General features: G+C 35.0%; 1 protein-coding gene across 1 annotated transcript in view; it reads right to left on the bottom strand.

Moving 5' to 3' along the window:
• LOC127870048 (uncharacterized) overlaps window positions 1–20,355 on the bottom strand; it is a 99,476-nt gene that overhangs the window by 15,082 nt on the left and 64,039 nt on the right. Inside the window, exons 41-59 of the mRNA XM_052412708.1 lie at window positions 20,140–20,344; window positions 19,567–19,800; window positions 19,126–19,259; window positions 18,113–18,300; window positions 17,816–17,949; window positions 17,192–17,308; window positions 15,643–15,783; window positions 15,168–15,333; window positions 9,393–9,644; window positions 8,080–8,405; window positions 7,098–7,244; window positions 6,471–6,566; window positions 5,657–5,896; window positions 4,885–5,161; window positions 4,140–4,221; window positions 3,274–3,370; window positions 2,236–2,409; window positions 970–1,131; window positions 169–330 (exon numbers count right to left, since the gene is read on the bottom strand). Of these exons, the coding sequence (XP_052268668.1) occupies window positions 169–330; window positions 970–1,131; window positions 2,236–2,409; window positions 3,274–3,370; window positions 4,140–4,221; window positions 4,885–5,161; window positions 5,657–5,896; window positions 6,471–6,566; window positions 7,098–7,244; window positions 8,080–8,405; window positions 9,393–9,644; window positions 15,168–15,333; window positions 15,643–15,783; window positions 17,192–17,308; window positions 17,816–17,949; window positions 18,113–18,300; window positions 19,126–19,259; window positions 19,567–19,800; window positions 20,140–20,344 (3,334 nt within the window). The remainder of the gene's footprint in view (window positions 1–168; window positions 331–969; window positions 1,132–2,235; window positions 2,410–3,273; window positions 3,371–4,139; window positions 4,222–4,884; window positions 5,162–5,656; window positions 5,897–6,470; window positions 6,567–7,097; window positions 7,245–8,079; window positions 8,406–9,392; window positions 9,645–15,167; window positions 15,334–15,642; window positions 15,784–17,191; window positions 17,309–17,815; window positions 17,950–18,112; window positions 18,301–19,125; window positions 19,260–19,566; window positions 19,801–20,139; window positions 20,345–20,355) is intronic.

Genomic DNA, 20,355 nt, shown 5'->3' with positions numbered 1-20,355 from the left:
ATAACATAGGCCAAATTTTTTTGTAAATATTTCAATTGCATCAAGTTTACCAGATTCATGATGACTACAAAATGAAAGGAAAACCTGACATCCTCCAGTAACCAGTTTCAGATTTGGATTCTGTCACAAATTTCTTACATGCATGCCAGTTATGTGAAACAAACTTACTGATACTGCAGGCGTCCGCAGATCTTGAGGCAATAGCAGCTGTTATTTTTCCTGTAGGACAGTTCATGCAGACTCGTGACTCAGTAGCGTTTCTGTATTGACCAATCAGACATGGCGTACAGTTGTTGGGACCAGAGAGTTGGTAACCGCTTTCACACTGACCTGCAATTCATTGCATGGAAAAGATAGAACCAAAATCAACAAAGATGTCTTCAGTAATAAAAGAAGTCATCACATCATAATCTTGTTGCTTAATGAAATATGTTAGATTGTTGAAATTGGTAAAACACATCTTGACGAAACATGTGTCCATTAAGTTTGAAATAAAGAAAGTTACAATTTTATATTTTTTACTTATTGCTATGCTATGCTTTGAATTGAGAGTCCTTAGATGATTACCAAAGTGTTATTCATTGGTATTTGCTTTTAACTTAAGCTGTGTCTTGTTTTTTGTTTTGATATATGGTAATTGGTCATTTGACTCAAATTAAGGACCTTAAAATGATGATAAGAATCATCTCTTTCTAATGCAACTGGACTGTCACTAACAAATAACACTATAATCTTTAAAAGCAAGACATTGCAATCCATAAGCCACTCTAGAATTTATATTTCAAAAACAAACAAACGAATCTTTTGTTATGTGTTTCATCCCATATTCATTAATATTCTTAATATAGAATAAGCAAAACCAATGACAAAGGCGATATCCATAAATTATGTTTCTGATAATGATAAACAGTTTGGTAAAGAAGAAATTTCGAGATAATATTTGGATTGATACAACAAAGGGTCCCCTACTAGAGCACTGGCTGTCTGACGTGGATCCTTCATTCTCCGTTGTGAAGCTTGGTCCGCACCACTTGCAGTAGAACTGACCCATGAGGTCCTGGTAGTAACCAATCTTACACGGCATACATATGTCCAGATCATTATTAAAATAATGACCAACTTGGCAGATGGCTGCAAAAAGAATTAGGTACGACAATTTCAACAAAGTACGGAAAGTAATTTATGATGTGAGAAATATGCTTCATAGTTCATTTTATAGCACATGGCTCATTGCCTATGGAAGTCACAGTTAAAATCTTCTAATGACTTCATTACTTTTTTTCCACTTCTATGCATAAACTTGGGTACTTATTGTTAAACAAGAGATGTGCTTGTCAGAAACACAATGCCCCCTAATGCGCCGCTTTGATTTGTTTTGTACCTTTGACCTTGAAGGATGACCTTGACCTTTCACCACTCAAAATGTGCAGTTCCATGAGATACACATGCATGCCAAATATCAATCGCTATCATCAATATTGTAAAAGTTATGACCAAGGTTAAAAGTTTTGGTTCAAGTTTTGGGACACACACACACACAGACACATACAATGACAGACAGGCCAAAAACAATATATCCCTGATCATTCGATCTGGGGGCATAAAAAATCATAAATATTGAGACAAATAAGTAACTGTTTTTACTTTTATTTAAAAGTCCTATATGATGCTGTTTCATTTCTCGAAAATATTATGGCTCTTTGTACTTTTGAAAAAAAATTCGAAGAAAATGCTAATTTTAGAAATTCAGATGACAACATTTTAGCAGACAACAAATTTCCCAGCATGCAAAGGGTTAACTGACAACACATACATAACAAAATGATAACACAAAGTAGATATTGTGACAGCAAGCTTCTGCAAGGCTGTGCAGCCAGATTGTTAGCTCCACAGACATAGTACGCTAAACTCTGGGAAAACTGAGCTTCATACCTGTGTGTTAAGTGTCATCACAGATTAGCCTGTGCTTATCAGGGACGCCATTTTCTGTCTAGACTGGATTTGGTATAGAAAAGACTTTCTGGATTTGATTAAGAAGAGACTTTCGTGAAAACAAAAAATCCATGAAAGCGGAAAGTGGCAATCTTGATTATCATGTGTGGATTGCACAGACTTATCTTGCATGACACTTTTACACACTTGCATTAAGCCCAGTTTTCCCTAAACGTGGCTCAATAACACGTGAAATCCTTGCTCATGCTAAAATTGGCTGATAAAAATTCCCCACACTCCTACCTTTGCACATGGAGGCCTGGTATTCCCCAGTCATTTCTGTTGTAGTACCAGCAGGACATTCTTTACAAGCCTTCTGTTTAAAATTATCCTGGTATTGGCCCAGGGGGCAATCTTCACAGATGGCAACACCAGTTTCATTGTTGTACCGGTAAACGTTTCCAAGGCCACACTCCACTAAAATACAGATGCTTCCAACATTAAATAGTATTTTTTTTTAACACTTGAAATCTTTTAAACATGTGATTGATTTTATATAACAATTGCCTTAGTTAATTGCAAATGAGCTTTCCTCTTTTTACTGAAAGAAACATATTACATAGTAATGAATATCAACATTACATTTAATCTCATTAACACTTAGAAACGTATTTTGACGCATTTGTAGTCAAATAGAAAGTTTAATATAATTTGTTTTAAAGTTTAAAGGCTTCATTTCCAACCCTAAGATACTGATGAGCAGCAAACAGCATAAAATCTTAATAGACTGCGAGTTACTCTCAGGCTGTTCTTGTTATATGCTGTTTGCACATAGCCCTTTTTACTTTGCTTTTGAGTGGGAAAGGATTAAGTCAGGTATGCCCATGTAAAATGCATTGAATTATATTTTCAGGATTCCAGCTCTTAGGGCAAACTTTTTTGGCCATACATTTTATTTCAGCTTTGAATAAAAGACAAGTTGGCCAGTGAAATAAGAACACAATTATATAACAGGGATTTTATTTATTTATTTGTACCTAGTGAAATTAAGGGTAGGTACTCCCATATAATTAAAGATATAAGTCCTGCTCAGCAATGGGGTGTTTGTTCATGTGTGTAAAGATTCATCCTAGATTAGCATGTGATGTCTTATTTGGGTTGATACTATAGACTTTACATGTATTTTTCCTTGGGAAGATCCCCAGGAAGGAAGGAGCGGACTGCACAGGCGGATCTGTCATCACACTTAACACACATGCATTCAGCCAAACTTTACAAGCGCATATGAAAATGTTTGCTTTATGGCATTCAAGTAAAAAAAAACATCATAATAATGCTCACCGCACTCGCCGTCCAGTAGAACAGCATACTCAGGACAGATTAGGGTCGAGTCAATCACAAACCTCTGGGGAAGAATGTCCGCGTTGGCAATTGTTGACTACACAAACAAAAAATACATGTTCAAGGAAGCAGTACATTGGCAATTGTTGACTATACAAACACAAAGTACATGTTCAAGGAAGCAGTTCATTGGCAATTGTTGACTATACAAACACAAAATACATGTTCAAGGAAGGAGTACATTGGCAATTGTTGACTATACAAACACAAAGTACATGTTCAAGGAAGCAGTACATTGGTAATTGTTGACTATACAAACACAAAGTACATGATCAAGGAAGCAGTACATTGGCAATTGTTGACTATACAAACAGAAAGTACATGATCAAGGAAGCAGTACATTGGTAATTGTTGACTATACAAACACAAAGAACATGTTCAAGGAAGTAGTACATTGGCAATTTTTGACTATACAAACAGAAAGTACAAGATCAAGGAAGCAGTACATTGGTAATTGTTGACTATACAAACACAAAGTACATGATCAAGGAAGCAGTACATTGGCAATTGTTGACTATACAAACACAAAGTACATGATCAAGGAAGCAGTACATTGGCAATTGTTGACTATACAAACACAAAGTACATGTTCAAGGAAGCAGTACATTGGCAATTGTTGACTATACAAACACAAAGTACATGATCAAGGAAGCAGTACATGTACATCAATCACACCAAGTAACACATTTTTATCACAATTGTGTTCTTTTAGTTAAAACAAAGAGTAAATTTGTTAGAAATAGAGACTTTTCACAAAGAAAATATTAATAAAGCTCATTAAACGAATACAGTAAATAAGTGCTCACCGAAAAATCGAATACTTTTGCACCAAGTGCAAAGTATGTGAAGAAATCTTGGACTGATAACGTCTCACCATCCAGACTAGTTCTACAATGTAATAAACAAGATTATTTCAACTTGGTCAATCATCAACTGCTTAGCTGTTCACAATAGTACAAAGAAACAAGAGGGCCTGAAAGGCCTTAAGTCGCTCACCTGAGATAACAAGATATTATTGGGACAAATCTTCTGACCAAGTTTCATGAAGATTGGAAAATAAATGTGGCCTCTAGAGTGTTAACAAGATTTTACTATAGCCATATATTGCCATATCAGGAAAAATGCCCCGCCCCTTGGCAGCCAGCTTTCAAGCAAACATAACCATTTTCGAACTCATCCAAGATATCATTGAGACCAATTTTCTAACCAAATTTCATGAAGATTGGAAATCAATAAATCAATGTGACCTCTTGAGAGTTAACAAGGCAAATGTTGACGCAGCACAACAGACGACAGACAAAAGGCGATCACAAAAGCTCACCATGAGCACGTTGTGCTCAGATGAGCTAAAAATGATTGATATCATAAAAGAGGATGATTAATAGCCCTTTAGAGTCCCTAATAAATAACATGACCCTAATAATGCAACCCCTGACCATTTTTTTTTTTATCGATTATAATATTTTATTAGGTTAAACGGTGAAAAATAAATACATACTTAATTTAAATCTGTGACTGAAGTGGGCTACTCAATGTACTGTTTGCACTTACTGAGTTGGAATGTTGCCCAATTTAATTACAGCCAGTACGCTGGCATACACAACTTGTCGCTTCCTTCTCCCTGCCGAGAAACCACTGCATGTGATTGTTACATCAATGTCCGAGCAATCACTCATCTTGCAAAGATCACCTTGGTAAATAAGATCCAGCTTACTAACTTCTTGTTTCAACAACTGGATGAGGTTGACTTTGACTGATTCACAAGCACCTGTTGTCAGATTGTACTCGAGATGCAACGTCATTTTGCCCTGTGGTTTAGGCTTCACCGCTGAAATTAGGAAAACACTAGTGAGCACATTTTTTAATAATCTAAATCAACAAAAAAATGTTGAAATTGTAAAAAATGAAAGCGTTGACTAATGCATGTTTTGTTTTATTATTGTTTTTAGAGTATTATGGCAATCATTGCTTATTTTGAGATTCCTCATTTTTGAGTTGTTATCAGCCTAATGAACAACAGAATGCACCATGCAATACTCAAATATAAGAACTTAAATTAAAACTAAGCTCGAACATGACTTACTTACAGAATACCATGGCTCAGAAGCAATGTTGAAAGCATTTCTAAATATAACATTTTTATGAATATTGCTGAGGTGTACATTTCTAACATCACGAGAAAGAGCTCAATTTTAAACATTCAAACTGTTGTCCATTTCTAGAAGGTCTTAAATATGTCATTCATATTCATAAAAAAGAATGAAAAAATTATCAGACCTGTTTTAAGAAAATAATTTCAGCAAATCAAACATTGAGAGTATACCTCCGCATGATGGATATCTGAACTTCCTAAAAGGCTTCACATTATTCCAAGTTCCATACGGGTCACAAGTAAATGTCTTTGGATGCTCTCTGTCAGTCTTATAATTCACAACCGTAGGTGTGTTAGTGTTATAGCATCCAATAGTGCGACCATGGCGAACCACACCAGTCAAAGGGTCTGTAGCATTGGAGGAGAACTGGAAGCCACCAAATGGGTCCGGGGGTGACTTGCACCGGAAGGCTGGACAAACAAATTAAATATGCATCACTTCTATTGTTTCAGTTATTATAGCGCTTTCCACTCAAAATTAAATTTGCAATACTGTGAGAAAAAGTATAATTATGTAACAGAAACAAAGCTAGCCCTGATATCACAACACTGGTGCTGTTGATTTGCATGTTTTTAAAGCCCAAATTAAACAAGGAATATAGCTTATGAGTTTTGGCTGCAAATAATTGCTTTAAAATAGCTAAATATATCTATATTTTCATATAATAATTTTATCCTTCACAACTTAAGGTTTAGAAAAGCACACATTTCAACTTAACCCATTTATGCCTAGTGTCTAGAAAAAAGGCCTTGGCTAACAGTGTAGAACCAGATGAGACGCCACATGATTCAGCGTCTCATCAGGGTCTGCACTGTTTGCTTCAAGGAATTTCTGTAAGAAATATTCTTAATATAGAAATAAATATATTGGATATCCCTTATTTTGGAAATAAATTGATCCAATTTAGAAGGATGGGAGAGTCCACTAGGCATAAATGGGTTAAACTGATAACTTAAGATGTTTGTTTGACAGCATATAACTTACGCTGCACATAAAAGCTGAAGTGGCAGTAAGCTGAGTTTCCTGAGCCGTCGCTGCCAACGTAGATAACTTCATATTTGCCCCAGGTATATGCTTTGCCTACAATCACATTCATTAGGTTAACACAGAAAGACTTCAATAAAAATGTTTTATTCTAATGAAATTCAAAAAACACACACTTCAAAGTTAACTACATGCATGCGTTGATGTATATTTTTACAAGAGGCACTTTACACAAATATTCTTCTTTGTTACATTGTTACATACTGTTGCAAAACTTTCGAGCATTAGATTCTAAATTACTATTACAATATATTTTTGTTACTCAATAATTGTCAACAAAACCATGTAAACATTTTTACTCTTGCAATTCAACCCGGATATTGAATATGAACATATTTGTTGAACAAATATTATCTTTTTTTTAATGTTAACAAGAAAGAAAATCTCAGAGCTAGCTGGGCATTAGGAAAAAGATCGCAAAATTCTGACAACATTGCTACAAATCGACAACTCAAGTCAACAAAGTTGGTTGCTTTTACATATGTGGTAGACATACAGACCATGAACCAGTATAAAACAGAAGAGTAGATTGTGAACAATGTTTTCTAGTTAGTAATTAGCATCAACCTTTTAAGTTGTCATTGCCCTGGTGCACCTTTCCTGCCACTCCAAGGTTGTCAAAGGTGGGCTCGACCCATGTAACAGTCTTGATTCGATCCTCACCGTACACTGTGAAATCTTTCGGACAGTTTTGAGCACTTGGGCGTGACATTGCTGCAATAGAGAGTGAGGTTGGAATTGAAATATAAACAAGAGATGTGTTTGTCAGAAAAACAATGCCCCCTAATGTGCAGCTTTTCTTTTACCTTTGACCTTGACCTTTCACCACTCAAAATGTGCAGCTCCATGAGATACACTTGCATGCCTAATATCAAGTTGCTATCTTCAATATTGCAAAAGTTACTGCAAAACTTTAACCTTGGTTAACATTTTGTGACACACACATACAATGACTGACTGACAGACAGACAGGCCAAAAACAATATACCCCCGATCTTTCGATCCAGGGGCATAAAAAATGAATTGGGAATAGGTAGGCTTTCACGATAGACAAAGCTTCTCGTTCTTAAAATATCAATGATTGTTTTATTCCATTATTGTTCTATCAGTTACGAATTAACACCCTATCTAATAAATTTTGGTGTGCGTTTTTAATACAGCAAACATCTCAGTATAGTGACTTAATTTGATGTGTGAGTTTGTTTTCAACCCTTTTTTTTCATTTTCTTTTGAAAGGAAGACACAAAAAAGAAATTTATAGGAAACCAGGTAAGTGTCAAACACATGTACATTTATTTGCTCAGCATAACATTCTGGACCACACACCCAGGCTGTGGTTAAGCTTTTGTAAGCCTCACTTCAACATTAAACTTTGTATTTTCTATAAACAAAGACAACACAAAAACACCTCTTGAGGACAACACCAAATGAATAGGTATGCATATTTTGTACATAAAAAAAGAGCACATATCATCAAGTGCAATTCAAAATCACTTTGCACAAAAAAACTTGAAATAACCTATGAATATAAAATTGAGAATTAATTAACCTGAGAAGTATCCGCAAGGAGGCGACCTGTTAGGGACAGAGCACCTATCTCCCTTTGCTTCTGAGGGAATTATCCTGCTGACACCGCTATCAAATTTATACTCGTTCCAGACCAAAATAACATTGGTTAGCTGGGCATTATCTTCAGAAATGTTTTGAGGGACTGCAAAGTTGTACGAAATTTCTCCGGCGACGCCACTTGAACTTGCAAATGTGAGTTCCCGTTTGTAAATGTTGATCTGGCTCACGTATCCACGGAAACTGTCAGCTCCACCGATGCAGATGTGATCTTTATTGTCAAACTCACAGCCTAACACAACCCACATTCTGGGGAGTAAGAAACAGAATATGTATTTGTACATATAGGCAATTCAATGTATTATACTGCTGGTAAGCCAGTTGAGTGTAACTTTTTTCTATTTGATAAAAAAGAAGATTAATCACCTTCATTTTAATTGTTCAATTCATTAATAAACAAATAATACTCGAAAAGTCAATAAACAAGAATTACAAAAGCAGAGTTTAAAAGTTATAGAATAAACTTAAAAATGAAAGAATCAATTATTGTTTTCTTAAAACAATTTTAGAAATCAAGCAAGAGTTGTGTTTGTCAGAAACACAATGCCCCCTAATGCGCCGCTTTTTTTCGTTGACCTTTAACCTTAAAGGATGACCTTGACCTTTCACCACTAAAAATGTGCAGCTCTATGAGATACACGTGCATGCCAAATATTAAATTGCTATGTTCAATATTTAAAAAGTTATTGCAAAACTTAACTGTACAGTTAAGTTTTGGGACTTATTTTTTTTACCTTTGACCTTGAAGAATGAGCTTGACCTTTCACCACTCAAAATGTGCAGCTCCATGAGATTCACATGCATGCCAAATATCAAGTTGATATGTTCAATATTACAAAAATTATTGCAAAACTTTACTGTACAGTAAAGTTTTGTGACAGAATGACAGACAGAAAGAAAGAAAGACAGGCCAAAAACAATATACCCCCGATCTATCGATTCTGGGGCATAAAAATTACATACTTATTAATAACACATCATGATTCCTCGAACAGTGATTTTGTTTTTTTAATATCAGGACAAACGAATGCTGAATGACTGACCAATACATTAGAAATCTAAATGATTCTTTAAAACACAAACACAAATCTACTCTTGAATAAAACAGGATATGACATGACCAAAAATAATTGCTAATATTGTGTCTAAACACAAGAGGACACTGAAAGAAACACTGCATCATTGCTCAGAAACAAAAAACCCTCTTTAATGTTTTAAGCTTTTGCAAGTTTTTACCTGAAACCGTTGTTGTTGACCTTGAGACTGGAAATGTCTACCGTCTGCTCAGGCTGATGGTAAACAGTGTCCAGGTACAGCCTCATAGCCTTGGAGACCATGTTGAAGTTCAGTGTGATAAAGTGCCAGTTGCCATCATTAACTTGCACGGTACGAGACAGCTCGTGTTGAATGATGATTCCATTTGGAAGGTGAATTTTCACGCCAAGTTCATTGAATTCCAAGAATTTCTTGGCTGTCTCAAGCCGGTCACTATAATATTAAACAAGAGCTGTCTGAAGACAGTGTTCTCAACTATTTTTGCTTTATTTTGGCTTTTTTTCCTAAACCAAACTGTTTTTACAGTAGTCAGATTATGTTAGCCATCAAGTTTTTAAAATCTTTTCTTATTTGCAAAATGTCCTGTGATATTCAAAAACCTTGATTTTGATTGGAAGCTGTTATCTATATTTACTTACAGTGACGTAAACTGTTCACTTTAACCCAATGAGCAAGAAATGCAAACATAAATGAACTTGTACAATGTATGTAAGCTTGCATCCCATTAATTCAATCATTCTTCAGATATGAAGATTCCCACCACACCCAAGTGAAAACCATGGAAATAAGAATCTCTGTATAAAGTTTCATTACAAAAGCTCTATTTGTTTTCAAGCCATTGAGTACAAACAATTATTCAACAAGAGCACCACCTTGCGGGTGCAGACCGCTCATTTTAAAGGTGTAGGGACCTATCTCAATTTCAATCACAAAGGAAGGAGGGGTGGAGTGGAGAGGGGTGTTTAGTGTGGGGGTGTGGTCATTTATTACATTTTCTTCCAAAAATGCAAAAAAAATGCAAAAACAAATGAATTTTTTTTTTGGAGGGGGGGGGGGATTCTTGGGTGGGATAATTGGACAGTATTTCAAAAATAAAATAATAAAAATAAATATTTGTGTTTTTAAACCATGTTTGAAATTAAAAAGTGATGTGTTTGTCAGAAACACAATGCCCCCTATTGCGCCGCTTTAAAAAAAAAATTGTTTGTTATTTTTTACCTTTGACCTTGAAGGATGATCTTGACCTTGAACTTCCACCACTCAAAATGTGCAGCTTTATGAGAAGGCCGCTTTGATTTTTTTAAATTTTAACCTTTGACCTTCAAATATGACCTTGACCTTGAACTTCCACCACTCAAAATGTGCCGCTTCATGATAATGCTGCTTTGATTTTTTTTTGAGCTTTGACCTTGAAGGATGACCTTGACCTTGAAGGATGACCTTGACCTTGAACCTACACCACTCAAAATGTGCAGCTTCATGATAACGCTGCTTTGATTATTTTTTTGACCTTTGACCTTGAAGGATGACCTTGACCTTGAAAAATGACCTTGACCTTGAACCACTCAAAATGTGCAGCTTCATGAAATTTTTTATTTGTTTTTTGACCTTTGACCTTGAAGGAAGACCTTGACCTTCAAGGATGACCTTGAACTGCCACCACTCAAAACGTGCAGCTTCATGAGAAAGACGCTTTGAATTAAAAAAAAAAATTACCTTGAAGGATGACCTTGACCTTGAACTTCCACCACTCAAAATCTATTCGAAAGTGGACGGAGTCAATTGTGGTATGTCAGGTAAGAGTTGTTTTGTTAAAGAATCAATCGAATCTAATCATAAATAAAGAAGTTATAGCAATTTTGGCAAAATTTAATAATTTGACCTTGGGAGTCAAGGTCATTCAAAGGTCAAGGTAAAATTCAACTTGCCAGGTACAGTACCCTCACGATAGCATGAAAGTATTTTAAATTTAAAAGCAATAGCCTTGATACTTTAAAAGTAAAGTTGATCTAAACACAAAATGTAACCATATATTCAAAGTTACTAAGTCAAAAAAGGGCCATAATTCTGTAAAAATAACAACCAGAGTTATGCAACTTGTCCTTAACTGTCCTCTTATGATAGTTTGCGAGTGTTCCAAGTATGAAAGCAATATCTATGATACTTTAGGAGTAAAGTGGACCAAAACACAAAACTTTACCAAATTTTCAAGTATAAAGGGCCCATAATTCTGTCAAAATGCCAGAGTTACATTACTTTGCCTGCATAGTCCCCTTACGATAGTTAGTATGTGTTGCAAGTATGAAAGCAATGGCTTTGATACTTTAGGAAAAAAGTGGACCTTTACACAAAACTTAACAAAATTTTCGATTTTCTAAGTTTAAAAAGGGCACATAATTCTGTCAAAATGCCAGTCAGAGTTACGTAACTTTGCCTGCACAGTCCCCTTAAGATAGTTAGTAAGTGTTGCAAGTATGAAAGCAATGGCTTTGATACTTTAGGAAAAAAGTGGACCTAAACACAAAACTTAACCAAATTTTCAATTTTCTAAGTAAAAAAAAAAGGGAACATAATTCTGTCAAAATGCCAGTCAGAGTTACATAACTTTGCCTGCACAGTCCCCTGATGATAGTTAGTATGTGTTGCAAGTATGAAAGCAATGGCTTTGATACTTTAGGAAAAAAGTGGACCTTTACACAAAACTTAACAAAATTTTCAATTTTCTAAGTTTAAAAAGGGCACATAATTCTGTCAAAATGCCAGTCAGAGTTACGTAACTTTGCCTGCACAGTCCCATTAGGATAGTTAGTAAGTGTTGCAAGTATGAAAGCAATGGCTTTGATACTTTAGGAAAAAAGTGGACCTAAACACAAAACTTAACCAAATTTTCAATTTTCTAAGTAAAAAAAAAGGGCACATAATTCTGTCAAAATGCCAGTCAGAGTTACATAACTTTGCCTGCACAGTCCCTTTATGATAGTTAGTAAGTGTTGCAAGTATGAAAACAATAGCCTTGATACTTAAGGAATAAAATGGACCTAAACACAAAACTTAACGGAAATTTTCAATTTTCTAAGTATAAAAAGGGCACATAATTCTGTCAAAATGCAAGCCAGAATTATCTTACTTTGCCTGCCTAGTCCCCTCATGATAGTAAGCAATTGTACCAAGTTTGAATGCAAAAGCATTGATACTTAATGAGAAAGTGGACCTAAACGCAAAACTTAACCTGACGCCGACGCCAAGGTGATGACCATAGCTCTTTTTTTTTTCAAAATATAGGTGAGCTAATAACAACTAACAATACACATGGTCTTTGGCCTCACACATCCCAACACATGATATTTAGATTTAGATGTAAGATATTGATGTGCAAATTTTCTATACTAAAGCTCTGCCTGATATTGAGCAGTTGAGCCAATACCCTTGACATATATTTACTTACAGTGACCTTGACCTCTTCTGAAATTACAAGTGCAGTTTTGATGCAAACCATCTATGTTAAAAAATACATGCCAATAATTTTACTTGTTTTTCTTTACTTAGCAGAATCCAGTTTTCTATATTTAAAAGCAGTGACATTAACCTTGCATTAACCTTGACTTAAGAGGTATGGATATAAGTTATTTAACGTAGGTTTCCACGTATAGCACGCAGTGTTTTCCCTCCAAAATTCACATTAAAAAGCTGGTGCACGCTATACATTGACACAACGCTATCCTGGCTGCTAAATTGGTAAAAAATAATTTGTGTAATCGTAAATAATCAAAATGGCTGCCATGTTTTTTCCCAGAAAACTACCACCCTATAATCGTACAGACTGAGGAGCCATTGTCAAAACAACAAGAAGTCGCTACTGTTAGATATGAATGCGGTAGAAATAGTTTTGGTCAAAAATAAATTTGTTTGAATAAACTTACGGACATTTCTTTGTGTTTTTACACTTCTTTATTGATGAATTCCGATGGGGATTGTTGTCGACATTCCAGAGAGCAGGCAAGGGTTGGTGCGAACGAGGTCTTTTTTGCGGGTAACGGTAGGTGTGAAAGAGGGTCATTTTGCACTTTGTAATTGGCAAATGTTATTGAGTAATATGTGCCACGACTTGTTAAGACGCTAATTGACATTTGAGACATTAACCCATGCTCCTAATCATAATGACGCTTCCTATTTTGAATGCTTAATTAAGCTTTCCAATGCCCCAGATTATAGGATTGTTCAATACTAAAATGGCAGCAATTTTCGGTCCGATTTGGTGGTTTTATTGTCTTTAAATATTTTTTTCTCCATTTTTGCATTTAAAAAAACAGCCTGCGTGCTATACACAGGAGCACGCTATACGTGGAAACCTACGGTATTTTTATTTACAATGAACTTGACCTTGGGGGGTATGGATAATTATAATATGGGGCATATATGTTTCTTAAATTTAACCTGTCCCCCAGTTTAGACTTGGGGACATAAAAATGGCCCCTTATTTTCAACAAATTTCAATCTAGAGTTTCCCGACATTGCCTGTGGGGGAATTAATTGAGAGAAAGACATTATTTTAATTTATATGAAATCACTCAAGCAATTTCTGAGAAACCAGTTTACTGAAAAACATAAAACTTATTCACACGCCAATATTGACGCCAATGCTTGGTGAGTAAAATAGATTGCCTTTTCGTCAAAAAGTCAAACTAAAAACTACTTGTGTTCTTCAAAATAAATTTGGGAAATATTGAAAAAATTAGTTTTTTTTACACTAAATGTCAAACATCCATTTCCATCAATATTTGGTGCAAAAGTTCTAGCAATTGAAGTCATATATTCAATCAATCTATATATAAGTAATAGAAGCATGATATGCAACAGGCAATAGTAAATTTTATTTCCATTTATTTAAATTAAGCGACACAGCAAATAAGTAAAGTATTTAAAGAAGTCATGAATTCAATAAATCTATTCATAAATAATAGAAGCAAGATATGCAACAGGCTATATTTTTTTTACTTCTATTGATTAAAAAATAAAGCCCACAGCAAATACCATTATTACTCTATGTTTTCGGACACTTAAAAATAATTAAAAAAATTCGTGTCCGAAAACTTAGATACGAAAAATATTCACAAAATACAGGTGTCCGAAAACTTAGAGTCGAAAATTGAAGTCTCAGAAAATACAGTCATTTGTATTAACGACTACCGGTAATAACACGTGCTTGTAAAATACCATGCCGTTCAGTATAAATTACAATTATATATGTTTACGCTGCATTTTATATAATTTTAAATGCTTAATTTATTTGACAGAAAGTTACTACAATGTTGTTCTTTGACCAACCAGTTCAAAGATGAGCATGTGATGTACCGATACTCGCTAGTATGAACCTGTAATTAACACAATTAAAAAGCAAACTATGAATTCTTTGTTTGTTCATTTCAGATAGTTGTTGTCTAACACCTTCCATTATTCGTAAAACTTGCAATAGGGTGCATCACACTTTGAAGCGTTTAGTATTTGTCAAAGATATTTCCTGAGAAGGGGTAGTACCCAATAACGCAAATGTAATGGTCCGTTACCCTCAGGCATGCACCTGTCATGTTTTATGATGCTAATCTGGTAGTAAACCCCCATGATCAAAGTGTCATTAGATATCGAAAACATTACCAAAATTTGGTAAAATAGCGCTGTAAAATATACTGTCCGAAAACTTAGAGATATAAATAATGGACGAAAACTCGTGTGTCCGAAAATTAAGAGTCACGAAAAATAATTATTTTTGCTAAAAAAAGGGGTGTCCGAAAACTTAGAGTGTCCGAAAACATAGAGTAATTACGGTAAATTGTGCATTTAACAATACAGAAGATAACATAATAATACAAACTAGGCTCTGCAGAAAATGGCTTAATGACAGCACACAAAAAATACATGAATACAAACTAAACATGCACTGTTGGTGAAAAGGCTTACCCAATGAACATGTTGAAATAGACGCCCTTTCCGTTTGCAGCTGCATATCGAACCCATCCCGTGACAGACATGGCATCAACATTAGGTACAAAGATGAAGTATGGAATCCAAGCAAAGCCCATACCAGTTGGGTGGTTGAAGTAGAAGTCATAGTTTCGATCAAATTCTTAAAAACATTAAACAAAACAAATTAATGAAACAAGGCAAGCATAAAATATGCTATGAAGGAAACAAGGCAAGCATAAAATATGCTATGAAGGTTTTGAATTGAACAAGTCCAAAAACAAACAGCATTTGAAAAACTTCATTTAAGAAAGGCTGCTCTTTGATTGCTGTCAAGGTCGACAAATAAATCTTAAACCACATGATTCAGGTAAAAGGTAAACAAAACACTTTATTTACAAATTCTTGTTTTAATACAAAATGCATGAAACCCAACTTCAAAATTAACAATAATTATAACTTATGAGCAGACCTCGACCACAGTTGTTGCCCGTCTTCTTGAGTGGACACCGACAGTAGTAGGCATTGATAGCATCAAAACATTGGCCACCACCTGGGCACGTACGTCCTGAGCACTCATTGATCTCCGTCTCACAGTTAGTGCCCGTGTATCCTTACATTGGAAGAATAAAAATGATGTCAATAATGGTAAGAATTAGTGGAAGCCTTAACACCATGCACAGTTTATAAATACCAGGGTTGTACTTCCAAACTTTTACACAGCAAAGTTCCTGTAGCATGCCTCAACATTCTATACAGCTTTAAGAAATAACAATAAAATTCAGTTTCAATAAGCCAAACTGCTTTCATCCATGACTGTTTATTCATCATCAAACAACTTGCATAAACTCATTTCAACACATTACAGATCTATGTCAATATTATGCAGTTGACCAGGCAGCGCCACTAAACCGGCCTTATATACAGACTTCATATCAAGTTCAGAGCTTATATGACATAATGCCATGTTGTGTTGAAAATATATTATTTGTTAATAGAGGCATATAAACCCTCTTACATTCAGCTATTCTTGTTATATATCAGATAATCCCATATAATCACAACTGCAATTCAAACAATGTAATAATTGTAACCAATATTAACAATAAATTTTATAAATAATTTCATAAACAGAAACAGACGCAGGTTTTCAAAATTGTCTGTGAACATTGAATTAAAAAACATCCACTGTATTCCCATTGAACATGCCAAAATCAGGTAACCTGATGTTCACACATCAGCACTGTTCATATGCAATTTTTATGGCAAATGGATAAGTGCTTTAAAAAAAAAAGGCAAACAGGAACTAAATTAATGTTTACAATAAACCTGCATTTGCATGTATCTATATCGTCTGTTTTATCTTTGCCTGTCACATTTAATTTGCATTTTATCCGACAATATTTAAATAAATATCATCAACAAACAAAAAATGACATAAAGCATGCAATGATAAACTTAGCAAAATTGTCTATAATTCTTAAGTTAGATAGAACATGTTCAATGTAAAATGCTTTCAGTATGTCATTGCTTATAATTGATTACAATGCTTTCAGTATGTCATTGCTTATAATTGATTACAATAGATCAACAAGAGCACCGCATAACGGGTGCCATGCTCAGCTGCAAAAGCTTGTCAGAAATATTAATTTTTTTTAGAGGTCAAAGTGACCTTGACCTTTGACCTAGTAACCCAAAACGGGTGTGGCGTGTAGAACTATCAAAGCGCATCTACATATGAAGATTCAAAGTTGTAGGTGGAAGCACTTTGATTTTAGAGCCAATGTTAAGGTTTTAGCACGACGCCTACGGCGAGCTGGCTATGACAATAGCTCGGGTTTTCTCCGAAGAAAGCCTCGCTAATAAATCAAGCAGAATGACGGGTGCTGACATTTTTAGAATTCCTGTGAACATTTGAGACAAAAATGGAAAGTTGGAGAAAAAACTGACAACGCTAAAACAGGTTATGCTGGATTTTCAGTTTACTTATGATAGTTCATGAATGTGAATATATTTCTGACCTGGTTTACAGGTACATTTATAATTATCCTGTATGATGCTACAATCAGCGTTGTTTTTGCATGGATTGTCTGTGTTGCATAGGTCCCTCAACCATTCGCAGCCATCTCCATTGTATTCTAACAAATATAAAACAATATTCTTGACTCAAGATCTACAGGTCATTATTCAGTGCTATAAATGAGCACTACTGATAGCTGTGGCATTTGACATAATCTCAAGATATTATTCAAAAGAAGCCAAAATTAGCTCCCCCTGCATTTTATTTTTTATGCTTATGTTTTATACTTTTTCAATGTAACAATATTAGGATGATGTTTAAGATGAAACCTACATATTAACACATCTATCAAAGCATAAGTATTCTAAGAAACTAATTTTGTATTGTTAATGATTGAGGTCTGGATAAGGTCAAACTAATATCTTACCAATTATGTATGGTATTGTTCTCTTAAGTTTTTATTTTTAAGGCTTGTTTCTGAGCTTTTGTAAATATTTTCATTCAATGCAGTATAAAAGCCAAAACAACATTTAAACAATCTCACAACAATAAACGTATTGTAACAAAAATCATAAATTAGGCTAATTGACAGCAGAAGCCATTTTCTATGTTGTGAGATGCTTACTTGCAGGACATGTACATGCCATATTGGCACTAGAGGTGTTGTAGCTACATGTGCCCAAATTCTGACACTTGTTGAAGGTCTGACAGGGGGTAGGGCGGTTCTGGCAGTTTGCTCCATACGTGTTGGCCCCACAGCTGCAAATATTTCATTTCTTACACAATGTGAGGCTTAAGCTGGCTAACCATTTACCAATCAGATACACATTTTGATGTATGTGTAGTCATTAAGAAAATCTAAATGAATTAAAGCCAGTATATTAAACTGCTAGTTGCTGCCAGATATCAGATAGTGACTTACGCGCAGTAGTAGGTTGTGAACACCGGGTGACATGTCCCTTGGCACAGACTTCCTGTGCAGTAGTTAATCATGGTGTCACAATTCCTTCCCGTCCATCCAGGCAAGCACTCACATCTGTACGTATTCAACGCCGGTATGCAGCTAGAACCATGCAGGCAAGGTTGACTGGCACAGAAGTTAATCTGACTCTGTCAAGAAATAAACATTATATACCTCTTATATCAAGAAAATAAACCAAAAATGCCAAACCTTTTAGGTGTGTTTGAGACCACTTAGTTTTTGACAATTTTTTCCATTCATCATCATAATAACAAAGGAATCCTTAGTGATATTATGGGCATCTAACAGTATATGCTATGTTTATAGGTGTCTATCGCAACCGTTGTTTATTTTTTGTGTTTTCACTTCATATACACTTATATTTGTTAATGCAGCATAAAAATACTCAAACAATATCCCGTAAAGAGAAAAATAATGCATTTGAATATCAAGCAAACTTTCGTTTTGACAACTGACAACAGAAATGATTCGATGTACGATGTGATTCTAAATTTAGTTTTTATGCAGATTCGTTCATACGACACAAAGACACAATTTTGATTTACAGATCATTTCCGCTTAGAGGACTGGATGAGCATGTAAAATATCAAATATAATATATATTGTTATAAACAACTGGTAGCAAGATGAGTTGCAGATAATTGGTCAGTCACCACATTTTAACAAACTCTTTTGACCTGTTCATTCTTTTCAGCTCGATTTAACAGTGAAAAATGCCCATAATATCACTTTAATAGCAACATATTATTATAGGAATAGAATAAATTACTAATCCATTGTTTGGCAATTATTTAAAGTTGTCAAGTTATGGCAGATTATATTGCAAATATTTTCATAAGAATCGATTATCAAACTTGTTCATAAATAATAACCCACATTGCATAATGTTGAATTTTTTCCCGGAAACTTAACAATAATTTTCCAAATTATAGCCTACTGGCTGGTCTGCATACCTCACAATTGATGCCTGTGTACCCTTGAAAGCAGTTACACATGTAACCTGGGCCTTGATCCCTATTCATACATGTTCCATTACCACTGCATGAAACACCGACACAATAGTTCACTTGACTTGCACATGTTGCTCCTAAAAATCACAGGGCAATAATTAGAATGCCATCAGTCCATCACTAGTATTTTATGTCTGTCAGACTAAAAGCCTGACACGAAATTGTACAAGATAACTTGTTACATGTTAGCATGTCTTACAGATTAACAAAATAATTGACAAGATTCTGCCATAAAAATCCATGTGTTTGAAAGGTCCTTCTGAGGTTAGGTTGAATATATTTTTTTTTAAAGCATTTCAGACCTAAAGAACTAAATCAACTAGTTAGAGTAGCAGAAATATGGTTACAATCAGTTTACTTAAAAGAAAAGTAATGTCAGTAGACCTGTATATTCAGGTTTGCAGGCACACAGGTAACCGTTGACCTTGTCTGTGCATGTTCCGCCATTAGAACAAGGGTTGGTGGCACACTCATTGATGTCTGTCTGACAGTTCTTCCCTGTATACCCACTCGGACATGAGCAACTGTACCCAGCAAATGTGAGTTGGCACTGTCCTCTAACACAGGGATCGGGCTTACAGTAGTCATTCTTCTGGGTGCATGTATTAGACAAAAACACTGAAAACAAAAGGACAAATCACATTCAATACGAAGAGAACTGAAAAATAATATTCAATAAAACTTCTTTAACTCGAGGGCACAAAGGATGACTAAAATGCTTGAGTTATATAAGCACTTAAGTTATAGATGTGTCCATATTGAGAAGTTTAAAATATTCACTTCAATGTTGTACATCAGTTTTATTATAAGTGAATTATAAATACTTACAATGTTTATTAAGAAAAAATAAACAAACTACAACAGATTCTTACAATTTTAAAAAGAAACTGTTGTGAAAAACAAATATTTTTTTAGCACACATGTATACACATACAAGTCTTGGTTACGGTAACTCACTTCTATTTAAGGAGCATTTGAACTGCACATCATAGTTTGTGGGATCGTTGACAGTCCTCACACCAGGGTTTCCTCCATCCACTAGGTTGGAACGGTCCACATCAGCGCACTTGGCAGGAACCAGAGCCTTGCCAGTGCAGTCCTGACCAACAGGGCAGCATCGCACATCGATGGGCGCAGACCCATGGCATATGTGCAATCCAAGCTGCAAAACAG

This window comes from Dreissena polymorpha, chromosome 2, assembly GCF_020536995.1.
Source record: "Dreissena polymorpha isolate Duluth1 chromosome 2, UMN_Dpol_1.0, whole genome shotgun sequence".
NCBI lineage: Eukaryota > Metazoa > Mollusca > Bivalvia > Myida > Dreissenidae > Dreissena > Dreissena polymorpha.
This window is presented reverse-complemented; position numbering and strand designations above follow the sequence as displayed.